The sequence below is a fragment of the Phyllobates terribilis genome, unplaced genomic scaffold (assembly GCF_046119375.1).
Source record: "Phyllobates terribilis strain yellow unplaced genomic scaffold, ASM4611937v1 Scaffold_5__5_contigs__length_657084704, whole genome shotgun sequence".
Lineage (NCBI taxonomy): Eukaryota > Metazoa > Chordata > Amphibia > Anura > Dendrobatidae > Phyllobates > Phyllobates terribilis.
The window spans coordinates 65,291,788-65,316,055 of record NW_027362765.1 but is presented as its reverse complement, the minus strand read 5'-3'; the positions used below and the strand labels follow the sequence as shown (position 1 = coordinate 65,316,055).

The following is a 24,268-nucleotide window of genomic DNA, read 5'->3' as shown; positions in this document are numbered from 1 at the left end:
GCTCAGCTGACGGTATGACACATGATGGAATTAGATATATGGCTCAGTAGACTAACACACGATGGATTAGATACAGGGCTCAGCAGGCAGTATAATACATGACTATTAGATACATGGCTCAGCGGACGGTATGACACATGATGGAATTAGATATATGGCTCAGTAGACTAACATTATGATGGATTAGATACAGGGCTCAGCAGGCAGTATAATACATGACTATTAGATACATGGCTCAGCGGACTGTATGACACATGATGGAATAGATATATGGCTCAGTAGACTAACACACGATGGATTAGATAAGGGCTCAGCAGGCAGTATATTGCATGACTATTAGATACATGCTCAGCGGACGGTATGACACATGATGGAATTAGATATATGGCTCGGTAGACTAACATATGATGGATTAGATACAGGGCTCAGCAGGCAGTATAATACATGACTATTAGATACATGGCTCAGCGGACTGTATGACACATGATGGAATTAGATATATGGCTCAGTAGACTAACACTCGATGGATTAGATACAGGGCTCAGCAGGCAGTATATTGCATGACTATTAGATACATGGCTCAGCGGACGGTATGACACATGATGGAATTAGATATATGGCTCGGTAGACTAACATATGATGGATTAGATACAGGGCTCAGCAGGCAGTATAATACATGACTATTAGATACATGGCTCAGTGGACTGTATGACACATGATGGAATTAGATATATGGCTCGGTAGACTAACACTATGATGGATTAGATACAGGGCTCAGCAGGCAGTATAATACATGACTATTAGATACATGGCTCAGCGGACTGTATGACACATGATGGAATTAGATATATGGCTCGGTAGACTAACACACGATGGATTAGATACAGGGCTCAGCAGGCAGTATATTACATGACTATTAGATACATGGCTCAGCGGACTGTATGACACATGATGGAATTAGATATATGGCTCGGTAGACTAACACACGATGGATTAGATACAGGGCTCAGCAGGCAGTATATTACATGACTATTAGATACATGGCTCAGGTCCAGTGGACTGTATGACACATGATGGAATTAGATATATGGCTCGGTAGACTAACACACGATGGATTAGATACAGGGCTCAGCAGGCAGTATAATACATGACTATTAGATACATGGCTCAGCGGACTGTATGACACATGATGGAATTAGGATATATGGCTCGGTAGACTAACACACGATGGATTAGATACAGGGCTCAGCAGGCAGTATAATACATGACTATTAGATACATGGCTCAGCGGACTGTATGACACATGATGGAATTAGATATATGGCTCGGTAGACTAACACACGATGGATTAGATACAGGGCTCAGCAGGCAGTATAATACATGACTATTAGATACATGGCTCAGCGGACGGTATGACACATGATGGAATTAGATATATGGCTCGGTAGACTAACACACGATGGATTAGATACAGGGCTCAGCAGGCAGTATATTACATGACTATTAGATACATGGCTCAGCGGACTGTATGACACATGATGGAATTAGATATATGGCTCGGTAGACTAACACACGATGGATTAGATACAGGGCTCAGCAGGCAGTATATACATGACTATTAGATACATGGCTCAGCGGACTGTATGGCACATGATGGAATTAGATATATGGCTCGGTAGACTAACATATGATGGATTAGATACAGGGCTCAGCAGGCAGTATAATACATGACTATTAGATACATGGCTCAGCGGACTGTATGACACATGATGGAATTAGATATATGGCTCGGTAGACTAACATATGATGGATTAGATACAGGGCTCAGCAGGCAGTATAATACATGACTATTAGATACATGGCTCAGCGGACGGTATGACACATGATGGAATTAGATATATGGCTCGGTAGACTAACATATGATGGATTAGATACAGGGCTCAGCAGGCAGTATAATACATGACTATTAGATACATGGCTCAGCGGACTGTATGGCACATGATGGAATTAGATATATGGCTCGGTAGACTAACACACGATGGATTAGATACAGGGCTCAGCAGGCAGTATATTACATGACTATTAGATACATGGCTCAGCGGACTGTATGACACATGATGGAATTAGATATATGGCTCGGTAGACTAACACACGATGGAATTAGATACGGGGCTCAGCAGGCAGTATAATACATGACTATTAGATACATGGCTCAGCGGACTGTATGACACATGATGGAATTAGATATATGGCTCGGTAGACTAACATATGATGGATTAGATACAGGGCTCAGCAGGCAGTATATTACATGACTATTAGATACATGGCTCAGCGGACTGTATGACACATGATGGAATTAGATATATGGCTCGGTAGACTAACACACGATGGATTAGATACAGGGCTCAGCAGGCAGTATAATACATGACTATTAGATACATGGCTCAGCGGACTGTATGACACATGATGGAATTAGATATATGGCTCGGTAGACTAACACACGATGGATTAGATACAGGGCTCAGCAGGCAGTATAATACATGACTATTAGATACATGGCTCAGCGGACTGTATGACACATGATGGAATTAGATATATGGCTCGGTAGACTAACACACGATGGATTAGATACAGGGCTCAGCAGGCAGTATAATACATGACCATTAGATACATGGCTCAGCGGACTGTATGACACATGATGGAATTAGATATATGGCTCGGTAGACTAACACACGATGGATTAGATACAGGGCTCAGCAGGCAGTATAATACATGACTATTAGATACATGGCTCAGCGGACTGTATGACACATGATGGAATTAGATATATGGCTCGGTAGACTAACATATGATGGATTAGATACAGGGCTCAGCAGGCAGTATATTACATGACTATTAGATACATGGCTCAGCGGACTGTATGGCACATGATGGAATTAGATATATGGCTCGGTAGACTAACATATGATGGATTAGATACAGGGCTCAGCAGGCAGTATATTACATGACTATTAGATACATGGCTCAGCGGACTGTATGACACATGATGGAATTAGATATATGGCTCGGTAGACTAACACACGATGGAATTAGATACAGGGCTCAGCAGGCAGTATAATACATGACTATTAGATACATGGCTCAGCGGACTGTATGACACATGATGGAATTAGATATATGGCTCGGTAGACTAACATATGATGGATTAGATACAGGGCTCAGCAGGCAGTATAATACATGACTATTAGATACATGGCTCAGCGGACTGTATGACACATGATGGAATTAGATATATGGCTCGGTAGACTAACATATGATGGATTAGATACAGGGCTCAGCAGGCAGTATAATACATAACTATTAGATACATGGCTCAGCGGACTGTATGGCACATGATGGAATTAGATATATGGCTCGGTAGACTAACATATGATGGATTAGATACAGGGCTCAGCAGGCAGTATATTACATGACTATTAGATACATGGCTCAGCGGACTGTATGGCACATGATGGAATTAGATATATGGCTCGGTAGACTAACATATGATGGAATTAGATACAGGGCTCAGCAGGCAGTATATTACATGACTATTAGATACATGGCTCAGCGGACTGTATGACACATGATGGAATTAGATATATGGCTCGGTAGACTAACACACGATGGAATTAGATACAGGGCTCAGCAGGCAGTATATTACATGACTATTAGATACATGGCTCAGCGGACGGTATGACACATGATGGAATTAGATATATGGCTCGGTAGACTAACACACGATGGATTAGATACAGGGCTCAGCAGGCAGTATATTACATGACTATTAGATACATGGCTCAGCGGACTGTATGACACATGATGGAATTAGATATATGGCTCGGTAGACTAACACACGATGGATTAGATACAGGGCTCAGCAGGCAGTATAATACATGACTATTAGATACATGGCTCAGCGGACTGTATGACACATGATGGAATTAGATATATGGCTCAGTAGACTAACACACGATGGAATTAGATACAGGGCTCAGCAGGCAGTATATTACATGACTATTAGATACATGGCTCAGCGGACTGTATGACACATGATGGAATTAGATATATGGCTCGGTAGACTAACACACGATGGATTAGATACAGGGCTCAGCAGGCAGTATAATACATGACTATTAGATACATGGCTCAGCGGACGGTATGACACATGATGGAATTAGATATATGGCTCGGTAGACTAACACACGATGGATTAGATACAGGGCTCAGCAGGCAGTATAATACATGACTATTAGATACATGGCTCAGCGGACTGTATGACACATGATGGAATTAGATATATGGCTCGGTAGACTAACACACGATGGATTAGATACAGGGCTCAGCAGGCAGTATAATACATGACTATTAGATACATGGCTCAGCGGACGGTATGACACATGATGGAATTAGATATATGGCTCGGTAGACTAACACACGATGGATTAGATACAGGGCTCAGCAGGCAGTATATTACATGACTATTAGATACATGGCTCAGCGGACTGTATGACACATGATGGAATTAGATATATGGCTCGGTAGACTAACATATGATGGATTAGATACAGGGCTCAGCAGGCAGTATATTACATGACTATTAGATACATGGCTCAGCGGACTGTATGACACATGATGGAATTAGATATATGGCTCGGTAGACTAACATATGATGGATTAGATACAGAGCTCAGCAGGCAGTATATTACATGACTATTAGATACATGGCTCAGCGGACTGTATGACACATGATGGAATTAGATATATGGCTCGGTAGACTAACACACGATGGAATTAGATACAGGGCTCAGCAGGCAGTATATTACATGACTATTAGATACATGGCTCAGCGGACTGTATGACACATGATGGAATTAGATATATGGCTCGGTAGACTAACACACGATGGATTAGATACAGGGCTCAGCAGGCAGTATAATACATGACTATTAGATACATGGCTCAGCGGACTGTATGACACATGATGGAATTAGATATATGGCTCGGTAGACTAACACACGATGGATTAGATACAGGGCTCAGCAGGCAGTATAATACATGACTATTAGATACATGGCTCAGCGGACTGTATGACACATGATGGAATTAGATATATGGCTCGGTAGACTAACATATGATGGATTAGATACAGGGCTCAGCAGGCAGTATAATACAGGACTATTAGATACATGGCTCAGCGGACTGTATGACACATGATGGAATTAGATACAGGGCTCAGCAGGCAGTATATTACATGACTATTAGATACATGGCTCAGCGGACGGTATGACACATGATGGAATTAGATATATGGCTCGGTAGGCTAACATATGATGGATTAGATACAGAGCTCAGCAGGCAGTATATTACATGACTATTAGATACATGGCTCAGCGGACTGTATGACACATGATGGAATTAGATATATGGCTCGGTAGACTAACACACGATGGAATTAGATACAGGGCTCAGCAGGCAGTATAATACATGACTATTAGATACATGGCTCAGCGGACTGTATGACACATGATGGAATTAGATATATGGCTCGGTAGACTAACATATGATGGATTAGATACAGGGCTCAGCAGGCAGTATAATACATGACTATTAGATACATGGCTCAGCGGACTGTATGACACATGATGGAATTAGATACAGGGCTCAGCAGGCAGTATATTACATGACTATTAGATACATGGCTCAGCGGACTGTATGACACATGATGGAATTAGATATATGGCTCGGTAGACTAACATATGATGGATTAGATACAGGGCTCAGCAGGCAGTATAATACATGACTATTAGATACAGGGCTCAGCGGACTGTATGGCACATGATGGAATTAGATATATGGCTCGGTAGACTAACACACGATGGATTAGATACAGGGCTCAGCAGGCAGTATAATACATGACTATTAGATACATGGCTCAGCGGACTGTATGACACATGATGGAATTAGATATATGGCTCGGTAGACTAACACACGATGGATTAGATACAGGGCTCAGCAGGCAGTATAATACATGACTATTAGATACATGGCTCAGCGGACGGTATGACACATGATGGAATTAGATATATGGCTCGGTAGACTAACATATGATGGATTAGATACAGGGCTCAGCAGGCAGTATAATACATGACTATTAGATACATGGCTCAGCGGACGGTATGACACATGATGGAATTAGATATATGGCTCGGTAGACTAACACACGATGGATTAGATACAGGGCTCAGCAGGCAGTATAATACATGACTATTAGATACATGGCTCAGCGGACTGTATGACACATGATGGAATTAGATATATGGCTCGGTAGACTAACACACGATGGATTAGATACAGGGCTCAGCAGGCAGTATATTACATGACTATTAGATACATGGCTCAGCGGACTGTATGACACATGATGGAATTAGATATATGGCTCGGTAGACTAACACACGATGGATTAGATACAGGGCTCAGCAGGCAGTATATTACATGACTATTAGATACATGGCTCAGTGGACTATATGACACATGATGGAATTAGATATATGGCTCGGTAGACTAACACACGATGGATTAGATACAGGGCTCAGCAGGCAGTATATTACATGACTATTAGATACATGGCTCAGCGGACTGTATGACACATGATGGAATTAGATATATGGCTCGGTAGACTAACACACGATGGATTAGATACAGGGCTCAGCAGGCAGTATAATACATGACTATTAGATACATGGCTCAGCGGACTGTATGACACATGATGGAATTAGATATATGGCTCGGTAGACTAACACACGATGGATTAGATACAGGGCTCAGCAGGCAGTATAATACATGACTATTAGATACATGGCTCAGCGGACTGTATGGCACATGATGGAATTAGATATATGGCTCGGTAGACTAACATATGATGGATTAGATACAGGGCTCAGCAGGCAGTATAATACATGACTATTAGATACATGGCTCAGCGGACTGTATGGCACATGATGGAATTAGATATATGGCTCGGTAGACTAACATATGATGGATTAGATACAGGGCTCAGCAGGCAGTATAATACATGACTATTAGATACATGGCTCAGCGGACGGTATGACACATGATGGAATTAGATATATGGCTCGGTAGACTAACATATGATGGATTAGATACAGGGCTCAGCAGGCAGTATAATACATGACTATTAGATACATGGCTCAGCGGACTGTATGACACATGATGGAATTAGATATATGGCTCGGTAGACTAACATATGATGGATTAGATACAGGGCTCAGCAGGCAGTATATTACATGACTATTAGATACATGGCTCAGCGGACTGTATGGCACATGATGGAATTAGATATATGGCTCAGTAGACTAACACACGATGGAATTAGATACAGGGCTCAGCAGGCAGTATAATACATGACTATTAGATACATGGCTCAGCGGACTGTATGACACATGATGGAATTAGATATATGGCTCGGTAGACTAACATATGATGGTTTAGATACAGGGCTCAGCAGGCAGTATATTACATGACTATTAGATACATGGCTCAGCGGACTGTATGACACATGATGGAATTAGATATATGGCTCGGTAGACTAACACACGATGGATTAGATACAGGGCTCAGCAGGCAGTATAATACATGACTATTAGATACATGGCTCAGCGGACTGTATGACACATGATGGAATTAGATATATGGCTCGGTAGACTAACATATGATGGTTTAGATACAGGGCTCAGCAGGCAGTATATTACATGACTATTAGATACATGGCTCAGCGGACTGTATGACACATGATGGAATTAGATATATGGCTCGGTAGACTAACACACGATGGATTAGATACAGGGCTCAGCAGGCAGTATATTACATGACTATTAGATACATGGCTCAGTGGACTATATGACACATGATGGAATTAGATATATGGCTCGGTAGACTAACATATGATGGATTAGATACAGGGCTCAGCAGGCAGTATATTACATGACTATTAGATACATGGCTCAGCGGACTATATGACACATGATGGAATTAGATATATGGCTCGGTAGACTAACACACGATGGATTAGATACAGGGCTCAGCAGGCAGTATAATACATGACTATTAGATACATGGCTCAGCGGACTGTATGACACATGATGGGATTAGATATATGGCTCGGTAGACTAACATATGATGGATTAGATACAGGGCTCAGCAGGCAGTATATTACATGACTATTAGATACATGGCTCAGCGGACTATATGACACATGATGGAATTAGATATATGGCTCGGTAGACTAACATATGATGGATTAGATACAGGGCTCAGCAGGCAGTATAATACATGACTATTAGATACATGGCTCAGTGGACGGTATGACACATGATGGAATTAGATATATGGCTCGGTAGACTAACACACGATGGATTAGATACAGGGCTCAGCAGGCAGTATAATACATGACTATTAGATACATGGCTCAGCGGACTGTATGACACATGATGGGATTAGATATATGGCTCTGCTATGTCATTATAAAGCCTGCTTGCAGACATCTGAATGAGGCTTTATGACGACATAGCAGAGCTGAGTCAGTGATTGAGCACAGCAGCGTGATGATTTCTCTGCTGTGCTTTAACATTGCGGCGCGGACAGTGGTGGTAAGCACAGGTCAGGCAGCCTGGTGTTGTACTCAGAGCAGGACTGCGGCAATGACTTCTTCCTGAGGTGAGAACCTCTTGGCAGCCTGGGATTAATAGTACAACACCAGGCTGCCGACCCTTGCTCACCGCCGCTGCCCTGTACCTCCTGTCACCGCTCGCTGCAGAACACTATGAGTGGTGACAGTGGGAAACTGTAACTTAGAGCAGCGCTCTAGACTGGACCGCACATGGGACGTACCCAGCTTACAGCTGAGTCAGCTACAATGTTAAAGATGCGGTCGGACCCCGACTGCATCTCCTATAACCTGGAGCTGCCGCATTTGATGTGTGTAAGTGTTGTGTTCAGACACCAGCAAACAAAAAATAGCAGCCCCCCAAGAAATAAATATTAAAACATGACATCCAATTTTGTTTTGCATAATGAATAGAGACATTCCCTTTGGCGATCATCTGATTTCTAATCTACAATGTCCTCATCGGTTCTCTCTGCTCAGATCTTCTACTCCTGGTTCACACAATATTCTAGTTCTGACCCAGTTTCTAAAGTTTTCTGGATTATTGGAAACTTGATCATCAACCTTTGTGGAATATTAAAGTCCGGATGATTGTAATATGGAATATGATCATTTCCCGATTTAAATGATTCGTGCTGTATAATTGGACAGAGATGCGGTTCTGGGAAAGCTGTGGTGATCGCGACAGGGACTTATTTATCGAATAATTTATTCTAATTTATGAAGATCGCTTTTCAAGTTTTGTATTTAGGAAATAAAAAGAAAAAGAACCCTTTATTCAGTCTGCTGGGGTCCTCGCTGAAGGCCCAGCCCAACTTTTAAGGCAGGTTCTAATGAGAGTCCATCACACAGGTTGGTGCCTCCAATGTCCTATCTCACCAGTGCAGAAAGGAGGTGTGAGGGTGGTGGCCTCCATACCCTTGTCTCAAGGTGGCCATTTCGAGTCACATAACTGGGTGTGATGCCTCCCGCCTCAGCCCCTCATATACAACTTTATCACCCCTGCCTTGTGCAGCTTCTGCCAGAGAATCATCTCCTTACGGAAACTGTGGTTGGAAAAGAAATGGACCTTATGGTAGGTGGTGTCAAAGTAGTGGTCTGAATATTTCTTGTAGCTTGGCGTCATGAATCCATAAGCGCTGACCTGGCGGGAAAAAAAAGAGTCGGGGGTTTATTTTGACGCGCTAATAAGGAACTTTTCGATTATTTGTAGGACCCTGGTAGCACCTACGAATACAAATATAAAATGGTGAATTGAAAAATTTGGGGGTATGTATGATGTTTTGAACATTTTTATTTTATTGTATTTAAAGGAGCTTCGACCGAAAATGGCATTTCTGACCTTTCGATTCTTTTTTACTTTTCATAGATCAGACTTTTAAGGATGCGGCGATACCACATATTTCTATTTTTTTTATTGTTTTCATTTATTATATTGGGAAGAGTAGGGATTCACATTTGTTATTTTTACATCTTTTAAAGCTTTTATTACTTTTTTCCTTTTAGTCATTTTTCATCCTGACATCATTTGATCACTTGTACAATATACTAAAAACACTTAGTTTCAGTATAAAAGACCATAAAAGTGGTGGCGGCCCTCTCGATATTTTAGATACAAGTGTCTCCTGTTTTTTTTCTTTTTTCTCCCATTAATAGCCTTAGCATTTTTCAGTTCCATTTCCAACCTGCAGGTGGCCATCATGCCACAACGGTTTACATGGGGTCGCCATATTGCTCCCAACACAAGTAATATTTGGCGTGAAGGCTGTAAGCGCAATTGCCATTATTTGGATGACAGCCAACTAAGTAATAAAGGTTGCCACCTTTTACCTTCCCAAAATACAGACATGATAAAAAGGTGTTGATTTTTTCAAGAGCATGGCTTTACCAAAAAAAAATCCTTTTTTTAAATTTATTATTTTTTATATAAGATGCAGGGAGTCTACACCAGTGCGGGGATTCATGCTAGCTTCCCTGCTGGTATCTGGACTTTCAGGATGTAATGAAGTTGCCAACATCTTTGGTGGTTAATGTGGTGAAGCATTTAATATCAATATCCTTGATGGTCCAGGTTAATCTCAGCAACCCTGTGTGGTCAAGGGAAGTTGGATTTAATACCAACAACCCTGGTGGTCTATGACAGATGAGGTAAATGCCCAAATCTCTGGTGATCTCGGGCAGCAAGGGTTAAATGCCACCCTCGCTGGTGGTCTAGGGAGGTTGGTTTTAAATCCGTCAAGCCTGGTGGTCTAAGGCAGATGAAATTAATGTCAGCAAACCTGGTGGTTTAGGGAAGTTGGATTTAATGCCAGAAATACTGGTGGTCTGGAGCAGATTGGGTTAATGTCAATAACTATGGTGGCCTATGATACGTAGGGTTAATGGCAGCATCCCAGGTGATCTAGGGAAGATGGAAATAATGTCAATAACTATGGTGACCTATGGTAGGTAGGATTAATGGCAGCATCCCAGGTGGTCTAGGGCAGATAGGGGTAATGCTAGCATCCCTGGTGGTCTAGACCTTTTTGTCGGCACCTATTTTGGTCAACAGTAGATAGGGTTAATGTCTGCATCACTGGAGATCTAGGATAGAATAAAGTAATGCCAACACCCCCAGTGGTCTATGAATTTAATGCCAGCAACCATGGTGGGCTATGGTAGATGAGATTAATGGCAGCAACTTGGGTGAGCTAGGGCAGATGGGGTTAATGTCCGCATCCCATGGTGGTCAAAGACAGTGAAACAACCCTGGTGGTCTAGGGCAAATATTAATGTCAACATCCCTGGCGGTCTAGGACAGATGGGGATAATATGAACATGTACATGAAAATGTAATATCAGCATTGGCCTACTGGTATCAATTTTACCAAACAAGAAAGTTAAGGAATTGGAGGCCACCATAGCCTGCCATACATGGATGGTTCTGCTCCTCCAGGGTGACGGTTGTATTTTGTCAGAGGATCTGACTAATCCAGGAAGGTTCTGAACTGTAGACCTCCTTCTAGGACATCAAAATATGCTAATAAAACTCATGGAAGGGGATGCATAGGATAGAGGTATTTTATTGTAAACATGCTGCCTCCCAAATATGTGCTCTCTCACCTGGTCACAAGTGTGTATGGCAGCCAACAGCAGTGAGGCTCCGGTGGACGGGCGATAAATGTCACGACTTTTTGATTCTAAAATCTTGTCATAAAGGAACCTGCAAAAGTAAAACAATATAAATTATAAATTAATCTGAGGACTAAAGGCCTATAAAACCACTTCCAGACAAGGCCACATTATGGCCCTATAAGAGCACAAAATAGCTCCATGTGAACATAGTCACTTCTATCGAATAACTATATATACACTATAATACAGTCCCTATTTACAAGAATATAATACTGCCCCCTATGTACAAGATTATATTATAACTACTATAATACTGCTCCTATGTACAAGAATATAACTACTATAATACTGCCCCATGTACAAGAATATAACTACTATAATACTGCCCCTATGTACAAGTACATAACTACTATAATACTGCCCCCTATGTACAAGAATATAACTACTATAATACTGCCCCCTATGTACAAGAATATAACTACTATAATACTGCCCCCATGTACAAGAATATAACTACTATAATATTGCTCCTATGTACAAGAATATAACTACAATAATACAACTCCTATATACAAGAATATAACTACTATAATACTGCACCATGTACAAGAATATAACTACTATAATACTGCTCCTCTGTACAGGAATATAACTACTATAATACTGCCCTCTATGTACAAGAATATAACTACTATAATACTGCCCCTATGTACAGGAATATAACTACTATAATACTGCCCCTATGTACAAGAATATAACTACTATAATACTGCCCCCTATGTACAAGAATATAACTACTATAATACTGCCCCATGTACAAGAATATAACTACAATAATACAACTCCTATATACAAGAATATAACTACTATAATACTGCCCCATGTGCAAGAATATAACTACTATAATACTGCTCCTATGTACAAGAATATAACTACTATAATACTGCCCCTATGTACAGGAATATGACTACAATAATACTGTCCCTATGTACAAGAATATAACTACTATAATACTGCCCCCTATGTACAAGAATATAACTACTATAATACTGCCCCATGTACAAGAATATAACTACAATAATACAACTCCTATATACAAGAATATAACTACTATAATACTGCCCCTTGTACAAGAATATAACTACTATAATACTGCCCCTATGTACAAGAATATAACTACTATAATACTTCCCCCTATGTACAAGAATATAACTACTATAATACTGCCCCCTATGTACAAGAATATAATTACTATAATACTGCCCCATGTACAAGAATATAAGTACAATAATACAACTCCTATATACAAGAATATAACTACTATAATACTGCCCCATGTACAAGAATATAACTACTATAATACTGCTCCTATGTACAGGAATATAACTACTATAATACTGCCCTATGTACAAGAATATAACTACTATAATACTGCTCCTATGTACAAGAATATAACTACAATAATACAACTCCTATATACAAGGATATACTATAATACAACTCCTATGTACAAGAATATAACTTCTATAATGTTGCTCCTTATGTACAAGAATATATCTACTATAATATAACTCCTATGTACAAGAATATAACTACTATAATATTGCTCCTTATGTGCAAGAATTTAACTACTATAACACCACTTCTATATACAAGAATATAACTATTATAATACTGCTCCTATGTACAAGAATATAACTACTATAATACTGCTCCTATGTACAAGAATATAACTACTATAATACTGCTCCTATGTACAAGAATATAACTACAATAATACAACTCCTATATACAAGAATATAACTACTATAATACTGCACCATGTACAAGAATATAACTACTATAATACTGCTCCTCTGTACAGGAATATAACTACTATAATACTGCCCCTATGTACAAGTACATAACTACTACAATACTGCTCCTATGTACAAGAATATAACTACTATAATACTGCCCCCTATGTACAAGAATATAACTACTATAATACTGCCCCCATGTACAAGAATATAACTACTATAATATTACTCCTATGTACAAGAATATAACTACAATAATACAACTCCTATATACAAGAATATAACTACCATAATACTGCACCATGTACAAGAATATAACTACTATAATACTGCTCCTCTGTACAGGAATATAACTACTATAATACTGCCCTCTATGTACAAGAATATAACTACTATAATACTGCCCCTATGTACAGGAATATAACTACTATAATACTGCCCCTATGTACAAGAATATAACTACTATAATACTGCCCCCTATGTACAAGAATATAACTACTATAATCCTGCCCTCTATGTACAAGAATATAACTACTATAATACTGCCCCTATGTACAGGAATATAACTACTATAATACTGCCCCTATGTACAAGAATATAACTACTATAATACTGCCCCCTATGTACAAGAATATAACTACTATAATACTGCCCCATGTACAAGAATATAACTACAATAATACAACTCCTATATACAAGAATATAGCTACTATAATACTGACCCATGTACAAGAATATAACTACTATAATACTGCCCCTATGTACAAGAATATAACTACTATAATACTGCCCCCTATGTACAAGAATATAACTACTATAATACTGCCCCCTATGTACAAGAATATAACTACTATAATACTGCCCCATGTACAAGAATATAACTACAATAATACAACTCCCATATACAAGAATATAACTACAATAATACAACTCCTATATACAAGAATATAGCTACTATAATACAACTCCTATGTACAAGAATATAACTACAATAATACAACTCCTATATACAAGAATATAACTACTATAATACTGCCCCCTATGTACAAGAATATAACTACTATAATACTGCCCCATGTACAAGAATATAACTACAATAATACAACTCCTATATACAAGAATATAACTACAATAATACAACTCCTATATACAAGAATATAACTACTATAATACCACTCCTATGTACAAGAATATAACTACTATAATATTGCTCCTTATGTACAAGATTTTAACTACTGTAATACCACTTCTATATACAAGAATATAACTATTATAATACTGCTCCTATGTACAAGAATATAACTACTATAATACTGCCCCTATGAACAAGAATATAACTACTATAATACTGCTCCTATGTACAAGAATATAACTACTATAATACTGCCCCTATGTACAGGAATATAACTACTATAATACTGCCCCTATGTACAAGAATATAACTACTATAATACTGCCCCCTATGTACAAGAATATAACTACTATAATACTGCTATGTACAAGAATATAACTACTATACTACCACTCCTATGTACAAGAATATAACTACTATAATACTGCCTCATATGTACAAGAATATAACTACTATAATACTGCTTCTATGTACAAGAATATAATTACTATAATACTGCTCCTATATGCAAGAATATAACTACTATAATACTGCCCCCATGTACAAGAATATAACTACTATAATACTGCCCCTATGTACAAGAATATAACTACAATAATACTGCTCCTATGTACAAGAATATAACTACTATAATACTGCTCCTATGTACAAGAATATAACTACTATAATACTGCTCCTATGTACAAGAATATAACTACTATAATACTGCTCCTATGTACAAGAATATAACTACTATAATACTGCTCCTATGTACAAGAATATAATTACTATAATACTGCTCCTATATGCAAGAATATAACTACTATATTACTGCCCCCATGTACAAGAATATAACTACTATAATACTGCCCCTATGTACAAGAATATAACTACTATAATACTGCTCCTATGTACAAGAATATAACTACTATAATACTGCTCCTATGTACAAGAATATAACTACTATAATACTGCTCCTATGTACAAGAATATAACTACTATAATACTGTCCCCTATGTACAAGAATATAACTACTATAATACTGCTCCTATGTACAGGAATATAACTACTATAATACTGTCCCCTATGTACAAGAATATAACTACTATAATACTGCCCCCTACATACAAGAAAATAACTACTATAATACAGCTCCTATATACAAGAATATAACTACTATAATACTGCTCCTATGTACAAGAATATAACTACTATAATACTGCCCCCTACATACAAGAATATAACTACTATAATACTGCTCCTATATACAGGAATATAACTACTATAATACTGCTCCTATGTACAAGAATATAACTACTATAATACTGCTCCTATGTACAGGAATATAACTACTATACTACCACTCCTATGTACAAGAATATAACTACTATAATACTGCCTCTATAATATTGCTCCTATATAAAATAATATAGTTACTATAAAACTGCTCCTATCTAGAAGACTATAACTACTACAATACTGCCTCATCTCAACCAAGATATACATCATAATATATTATTAATGTCTGATTTCTATATAATAGACAATACATGTTCCAAGAATCAAATTGAATAGTTGTTTGCTCAGGAACAATATTTGGCAGGTGGGGGACAGATATCCTTCTAAGAAGGATCTAATTTGCCTTTTTTCTTTTGTAAGTAGTGAAGAATATACCGATGTTGTTGACTATCTTATGCTCATTATTCATAATGCTTATCAGAAGAGACCAAAGTACAAGAACCCTTTATGGCAGAGATAAGGATGCAGATGTAGCAGAGCTGCGGTAATCATTCATGTAATATTAGTATTGAAGTTATTGACCTCACATTGGTTTGGTTGTTACTTCCCATACTAGTGGAGTCATCATGGTAGATTTGAGTCCGGGCGAATTTTCCACTGATGGCAATGTCTGATATCTAGATTGGTATGACTACTAAGAGCCTGGACTTTCCATGTTTTACCGTTCCTCTAGCGTTTGAGCTTGGTGATGTCACCTATCTAGACTGGTGATGTCACTAATCTTGCTCCAAGGAGGTCCTAGCCCACCCACCATTGTGTCACCTTTTTTTGTCTACTTGCTCTATAATTTCCAAGCAAGTCCAAGTCTCTTTTAAGGGTCCTTCTTATATTTTGGGTCTTATTACAGGAAAATTCCTTTTGGAGGTATCTCTATAGAGCAGCTGCTGAGGGGAACACTTCCTTTTATCTTAGGTCAATAATCTGTGTAGATACCATTCAGAGCTGATCAATAGGACATACCACAGCACATACAGAGACAGAAAACCCGATACGAGGTGCTCCCATGAAGAAATCCATCTCTCATTGAAAAATGTTCTTATTTACAGTTACCGCCTGCCCATACTCAATAGTCAGTGTCTTAACCCCTTCACCCTGAAGCCTTTTTTCATTTCCAGGCCATTTTTTTTTACATTTCTTTGATATGACTTGCGTTTACTTGTGAGAAAATCAGAAATTGGGTGAAAATATTGAAAATTTTGCAATTTTCTAACTTTTAATTTTTATGCCCTTAAATCAGAGAGATATGTCACACAAAATAGTTAATAAATAACATTTCCCACATGTCTACTTTACATCAGCACAATTTTTAATTTTTGAAACATAATTTTTCTTTTGTTAGGAAGTTAGAAGGGTTAAAAGTTGACCAGCGATTTCTCATATTTAACAAAATTTACAAAATGATTTTTTTAAAGGGACCACATCACATTTGAAGTGACTGTTTGACCGAAAATACCCAAAAAGTGACACCATTCAAAAAACTGCACCCTTCAAGGTGCTCAAAACCACATTCGAAAAGTTTATTAACCCTTCAAGTGCTTCACAGGAATTAATGGAATGTGGAAGGAAAAAATCAACATTTAACTTTTTTTCACATAAATTTTCCTTTAGACCCAATTTTTTTTACTTTCACAATGGTAACAATAGAAAATTTGTTGTGCAATTTCTCCTGAACACACCGATACCCTATATGTGGGAGGAAACCACTGTTTGGGCTTGGAAGGGAAGGAGTGCTATTTGACTTTTTGAATGTAAAATTTGCTGGCATAATTAGCTTACGCCATGAGCCGCTGATGTGCCAAAACAGTGGAAATCCCCCTCAAGTGACACCATTTTGAAAACTACACCCCCTCAGGGAACTTGTATAGATGTGTGGTTATCACCTTGAACCCCCAGGTGCTTCACAGAGGTTTATAATGTTGAGCCATGAAAATAAAAAAAATAAAAAAAAAATTTCCCGAACATTTTTTAGCCCCAAATTTATCATTTTCACAAGGATAACAGGAGAAATTTCACCATACAATTTGTTGTGCAATTTCTCCTGATTACAGTGATATCCCATATCTGGTCGAAAACTACGGTTTGGGTGCACGGCAGGGCTTGGAAGGGAAGGAGCGCCATTTGACTTTTTGAATGTAAAATTTGCTGGAATAATTAGCAGATGCCATGTCGCGTTTGGAAAGCCCCTGATCTCTCTAAACATTGGAAACCCCCAAAAGTGAAACCATTTTGCCGAATTCAGATGTTTTTGCCTGATTCATTGATTACAACTTTTTAAAAAGTCTAAAAATTATTCGGTGCACTCCACTCTAGTCTTGCCCCGCTCTCTTTTTGAGTTCAATTTTGGGGCAATTTTTACACCATTTTGCACAACGTGCGACCTATGGCACCAAAAAGTCGCAAAAAGAATTCAAGACAAGAAAAAAAGACCATTTTTGACTTTTTGTCAAATCGAGTGCACCATTTTGAAGAATTTGGCACCAAAAACAGCAACTAATACCACAATACAAAAGGAAAGTGACCTAAAAAAACACAACTAATGAATTGGAGCATCCTTAGAACTCAGTAGAGCCCCTTTGTCTGTTATAACCTGCTGCAACAATGATGCATAGTCAGACACTAGCTTCTGGCAGCATTTCTGAGGAATTTTAGCCCATTCCCCACGAGTTTGCTACAAATGCCTTCTTCAGATCCTAACAAAGATTTTTATGGGGTTCAAGTCAGGCGACTGTGATGATGGCTCCAGAATCTTCCAGGACTTCTTCTGAAACCAAAGTTTAGTGGACTCTAAGGAATGTATGGGATCAATGTCCTGTTGGACAATGCTTTTTTGCCACATATAGCTGTAGATCTTTTGCAGATTCTTGAGGATTTTTGACCACCTGCCTCCTCAGGAATGTGGTGGCAACCAGTGACAGCTTCCTCTTCCTACCATGTCCAGGTAGTGCAGCTGGTGCTCCTATAATTTGTGAGTTCTGCTCCCAACTGTGTCTCTGGGAACATTCACTGCATTTGATTTTGTATCCTTTTACTTATTAGTGAAAGGCAATGATTTTTTTCTCAAGTTTTTGGACCACTCTCTTGTCGACCCAAGAATGTTCGTGACCTGTAGGACATTATCCATGAGGAATGGGCTAAGATTCATCAAGAATGCTGCCAGAAGCTGGTGTCTGGCTATTCATCAATTCTGCAGCAGGTCATATCAGCCAGAGTGGCATTATTAAATACTAAAAATTATTGCTATGAAAAGGTGAATTCTGAGAATGCAGTAGTTCTTGAGTTATTAGTTTATTGTAAAAAGTTTGTGTGCATTTATATACGTATAAATATATATATTGTATCCGGAGTGGACATATCATTGGTGCAATCTGTGCAGTCGCATAAGGGCCCAAGAGGTAAGGGCGCCCATTTCCACCCCTAAACCAGGTGGATTTTTGCATTATGATAAGCTATTGGACTGCAAAGGGACCATGTATTGTGCCCTCTTCCATCTGTGTCCACCACAGTTCTGTATATATATATATATATATATATATATATATATATATATATGTAGGTTAGGGTTAACGCCTAGCTCTACAGGGTCTGATTATGTGTACCTGGCTGGCTCTGCATATAACCAGGCTAGATGTTCACCTTAGTCAGTCAGGAAAGGGAATCTGACCAGAATGAATTGAATAAGAGCTAGAGAGCGAGACGAACCAGAATCTCTCTCTGAGAAGAAACTGCACAGGCTATATGCACCAGACTGCAAGTATCACTGGTTACTATGGACAATAGCTGTTGAGTTTGACCGAACTGGGACTAGCTCAGCCATGTATGAGTAGCTAGGGTCTATCTTGTTCTGTTAGTGCCTGGACAAGGTTAGGGATTTTATGTTTATGGTCTTGTTTTGGTACTGGGCGAGTAGAAATAAACGTTACATTATTTTGACCCAAGAATCCAGTGCCTGTGCTAATGCTACCTAATGCCTACCTGAGAGTGTGAGTCCCTACAGTTGGTGGAGAATGCAGTCACGAAGTCCCAGAAAACACAGGCGATTGCAGTGTAAATTTTGAAAGCATGGAGGAGCTTGTTAAGCAACTGGTCCATGCCAATCTGCAGCTGATGACATAAATAGCGAAACGTACGTTGGGGGTCTTTTACTTGTCTTGGTAACAAACTTTGCTGATTTCTCTAATGCGTAAGGTGGTTTGTCTTCCCTTTGATAGTAAAATTACATCTATACAGAGTGATGTTTCTTTCTGTGACTGATATGCCATTACCTTTGGTGACTCTACCTATGCCCAGTATTATATGACTTTATATCTAATTACAAATACATGTAATTTACCAGCGTTTATCTGTCTGTCTTTTTTTAAATTTATCTTCACTATATATGATATTTTGTAATCAATAAAGAATCTATATTTAAATATCAAGAAACTCCAAATAATTCTCCTGTGTATATACAATGCCATTTTGGAGTGGGTCATAGTTTCATATGTGTTTTTTTTTCCTGACCACTATTTTAGTGGCAGTATCCACATTTACCATGCATTTGGGTATAAGTGTGTATTTAACATTACTTTGTGTCGTTCACAGCTGATTCTATACCTAAAATGGACTTCAGAGCTCGTGACGAGACATGGCTCTCACAATTGAATGATGTTTTTAAAGACGACAGCAGTAATGGAGGGTAGTAGTAAATGTCTGCAGGATACAGTCACCAAATTCAAAGATCTATTAAGAAAAAGAACAAGAATTTGGTGGAATCATGCTTTTTTTTACAGAGATAGGGGTTAATCAGGTGTTCCCATCTTTCCCCATTAAAGACGATGAATTTAAATTGCGGTGGGAAGAACTATCTAATACATGTTCCAATGGATATATGGAATTGCTGAGAGATCTCAATAGAAATCCTTTGGGTAAAATGGAGATGAGATTGAGAATCTGCAATCTATTTTGAAAAAAATAAATGTCTGGGGATGCCCTTAAGAAATTTAGTAAGGAATTAGATCAGGACATTCAGAAATGGGTATCTGAGATTCAAACAGTTAAATCAAAGAAATTTCAGAGAGATCTGAATGATAGACAATCAAAGAGAGTGTATAAATGGAGAAATACCAGTGATTGATCACCCTTTTTTTATAGAGCGGACTCAGTTTCCCGCTCCAGATCTGCCTCAATTAAATCCTTTACTTCCGGTGAAGATCTCCAACCCACACATAGGAATATTCAGGATGGGGAAGACGGGGGGCACTCAAAAAGTCAAAACTAGTCAAGCTTCCTAAAATAAGGGTCAAGTGAAACAACAAGGGAATAAATTCCAGAGTGAGTTACAGGTAATTAATCTGTCATCACATGTATTAACAAAGGTGCAGCAGGGGGTTCTGGGTAAAGGTTTGACTTTCTCTCCGACTTATGGTTTTCATTATTTTACAGCCCTAAAGGATTTATATATTTTTTTCTCGGAAACTTATTCTGAAAAAGCTACATCATAAGAACTCATCATGAAGTGAATTTCAGAGTTCGACTGAAAGGGAAGCTTTGCTAGCTTTGGAGGATTTGCTTAGGGAGCAAACATCAAGTGCCCAAGGTAGGTTTCCACAATCAATCATGCCAAAATCAACAAGGTTTCCCCCCTTGTACCTATGGCCGGCAGTTTAAATGTTTACGAAATTGGTCCTGGATGATTCTAAGCTGTTGTCTACACAGCAGAGATTTGATCGTTTGAGTCATCAACAAAGGGCGTCTCTCCGTCAATTACAATCGTATGATCATAAGCGGATTATAATGAGGGCAATCTGGGCTACCGCCCGGGGCCTCGGCTCTCCAGGGGGCCCGGGGCTATGGCCGGATTGCCCTCATTATATGTGTGGCCCCGTGGCACATACCGGCAGACAGTGGCGGGGGGGGGCCCGGACCACTCCCCCAGCAGCGGTGCACGGCCGCTGCTTCTTCTTCGGCCGGGCCAGCACTGCAGCAGTTAACTTTCTTGTGTGCTGGCCTGGCCCCATCACTGCTAGGAGACACGGCCCTGTGCGCGGCCGTGTCTCCTAGGTGTGACGTCACGCAGTGCGCGCCCGGCCTGCACTGCTACTTACCACCGGAGAGGAGCAGGAGCCAGGAGGACTGGAGCCGAGCCAGGGGATGGTGAGTGTGTGTGTGTGTGTGTGTGTGTGAGAGTGTGTGTATGTGTGAGAGTGAGTATGTGTACGTATGTATGTGTGTGCAGGCAGATATCATTGTGTGATGTCTGTTTATATGTATTTTTGTGTTTCAAATGTGTTTATGCGTGTATGTATATGTTTGTGTGTGCGTGACTGCGTGCGGCCTCCTGCTGAGTATAGATGGCGCCGTGCGGCCTCCTGCTGTCTCTGGAGGGCGGGCCGTGCGGCCTCCCGCTGTGTATAGATGGCACCGTGCGGCTCCCTGCTGTGTATAGATGGCACAGTGCGGCCTCCCGCTGTGTCTATATGGCTCCCTGCGGGCTCCCTGCTGTGTATAGATGGCACAGTGCGGCCTCCCGCTGTGTGTAGATGGCTCCGTGCGGCCTCCCGCTGTGTATAGATGGCTCCGTGCGGTCTCCCGCTGTGTATAGATGGCTCCGTGCGGCCTCCCGCTGTGTATAGAAGGCTCCGTGTGGCCTCCCGCTGTGTATAGATGGCTACGTGCGGCCTCCCGCTGTATATAGATGGCTACGTGCGGCCTCCCGCTGTGTATAGATGGCTACGTGCGGCCTCCCGCTGTGTATAGATGGCTACGTGCGGCCTCCCGCTGTGTATAGATGGCTCCGTGCGGCCTCCCGCTTTGTATAGATGGCTCCGTGCGGCCTCCTACCGTGTATAGATGGCTCCGTGCTTCCTCCTGCCGTGTATAGATGGCTACGTGTGGCCTCCCGCTGTGTATAGATGGCTCCGTGCGGCCTCCCGCTTTGTATAGATGGCTCCGTGCGGCCTCCTGCCGTGTATAGATGGCTCCGTGCGGCCTCCTGCCGTGTATAGATGGCTCCATGCGGCCTCCTGCTGTGTATAGATGGCTACGTGTGCTCAATATTGAGTCATACAATTAATGTAAGGCTATGTGCCCACGATGCAGAAATGCTCCGGATTTTTTTTGAGCGTTTCTGCATCTCACTGGCAGAAAAAATGCATGCGGATTGTACATGCGTTTTTCCTGCCAGGGACAGGCGGATGTGAAGCGTTCTTCACATGCATTTCCGCCTGCGGGTTGACAAGTGCTTTCCAAGCGATTTTAGCATCACTTGGAAAGTGCTTGACAACTTGGTCACACTATATAAATCCATGCAACCGGCATGGATTTATATAGTGTGACCGTAAAAGAATGGTAAAAAATAAATATATACTTATCTTCTGATGGCCTGCCGACGTCAGCGGTCGCGTGACCCGTCACATGACTAAATGACGTCACGGCAGGTCCTTTTCAAACCATCGCGAGCTGCCGGCAAGCCAGGACGCATCGGATAAAGACACTGGGGGCCATCAGAAGGTAAGTATAATATTTATTTTTTATTTTATTCTTTTTTTTACAGGTTCTATGGTACCCGGGTCCGGAGGAGAGTCTCCTCTTCTCCAAACCCGGGTACCATCCGCACATTGAAACGCATGGATTCCGCATGTACAGATGCAGTGATGCGGATTCCATATGTTCCACTGCAAGTCAATGGCGATGAAAGCGCCGCGCTTCCGCAAAATAATTGTTAGTGCTGCGGATTTTTCCGCAATGATAATCCGCAGCGGACATTTCCGCAGCATGTGCACAGCACATGCGGATTATCATTGGGGAACATGGCAGACCTTCTACCAAGCGTTTTTTAAGCGTTTCCGGAGCGGAATTGCCGCTGCGGAAACGCTTAAAAAACACGTAGTGGGCACACAGCCTAAAAAAAATTATTAGAATTAATATTGTGCCAAATTAATTTCACGTGAACTATCACATGATCTATCACAGGGGATCATGTGACATGTCACGTGATACATCAGGTATGTGTGTGTGGGGTGGGGGGCCCGCGCCTTCTAAACTGCCCGGGGCCCTTGCTACTCTTAATCCACCCCTGCGTATGATGATGTAGTATATAAGGCAGGTTTACCATCAATTAAGAGACACAGATACATATACTAAGCTGTCCTCCAACCCGGTGACCTCCTTTTCGGCCATTCTTATTACGGTTTTAGAGGCAGGGATTATAGACAAAAAAAACCTTGACAGTCTTACTGTCAG

The 24,268-nt window shown here is 40.1% G+C and overlaps 1 protein-coding gene across 2 annotated transcripts in view; it reads right to left on the bottom strand.

Moving 5' to 3' along the window:
• The window catches only part of LOC141270749 (alpha-N-acetylgalactosaminide alpha-2,6-sialyltransferase 2-like), a 94,376-nt gene that overhangs the window by 47,026 nt on the left and 23,082 nt on the right, over positions 1-24,268 (bottom strand). Inside the window, exons 8-9 of one of the 2 annotated variants that reach the window (XM_073680856.1) lie at positions 11,828-11,927; positions 8,500-9,869 (exon numbers count right to left, since the gene is read on the bottom strand). In XM_073680856.1, the coding sequence (XP_073536957.1) occupies positions 9,699-9,869; positions 11,828-11,927 (271 nt within the window). In that variant the 3' untranslated portion in view covers positions 8,500-9,698. Of the gene's footprint in view, positions 1-8,499; positions 9,870-11,827; positions 11,928-24,268 lie in introns of those variants that run through there. The other variant, XM_073680857.1, reaches the window with a different exon arrangement.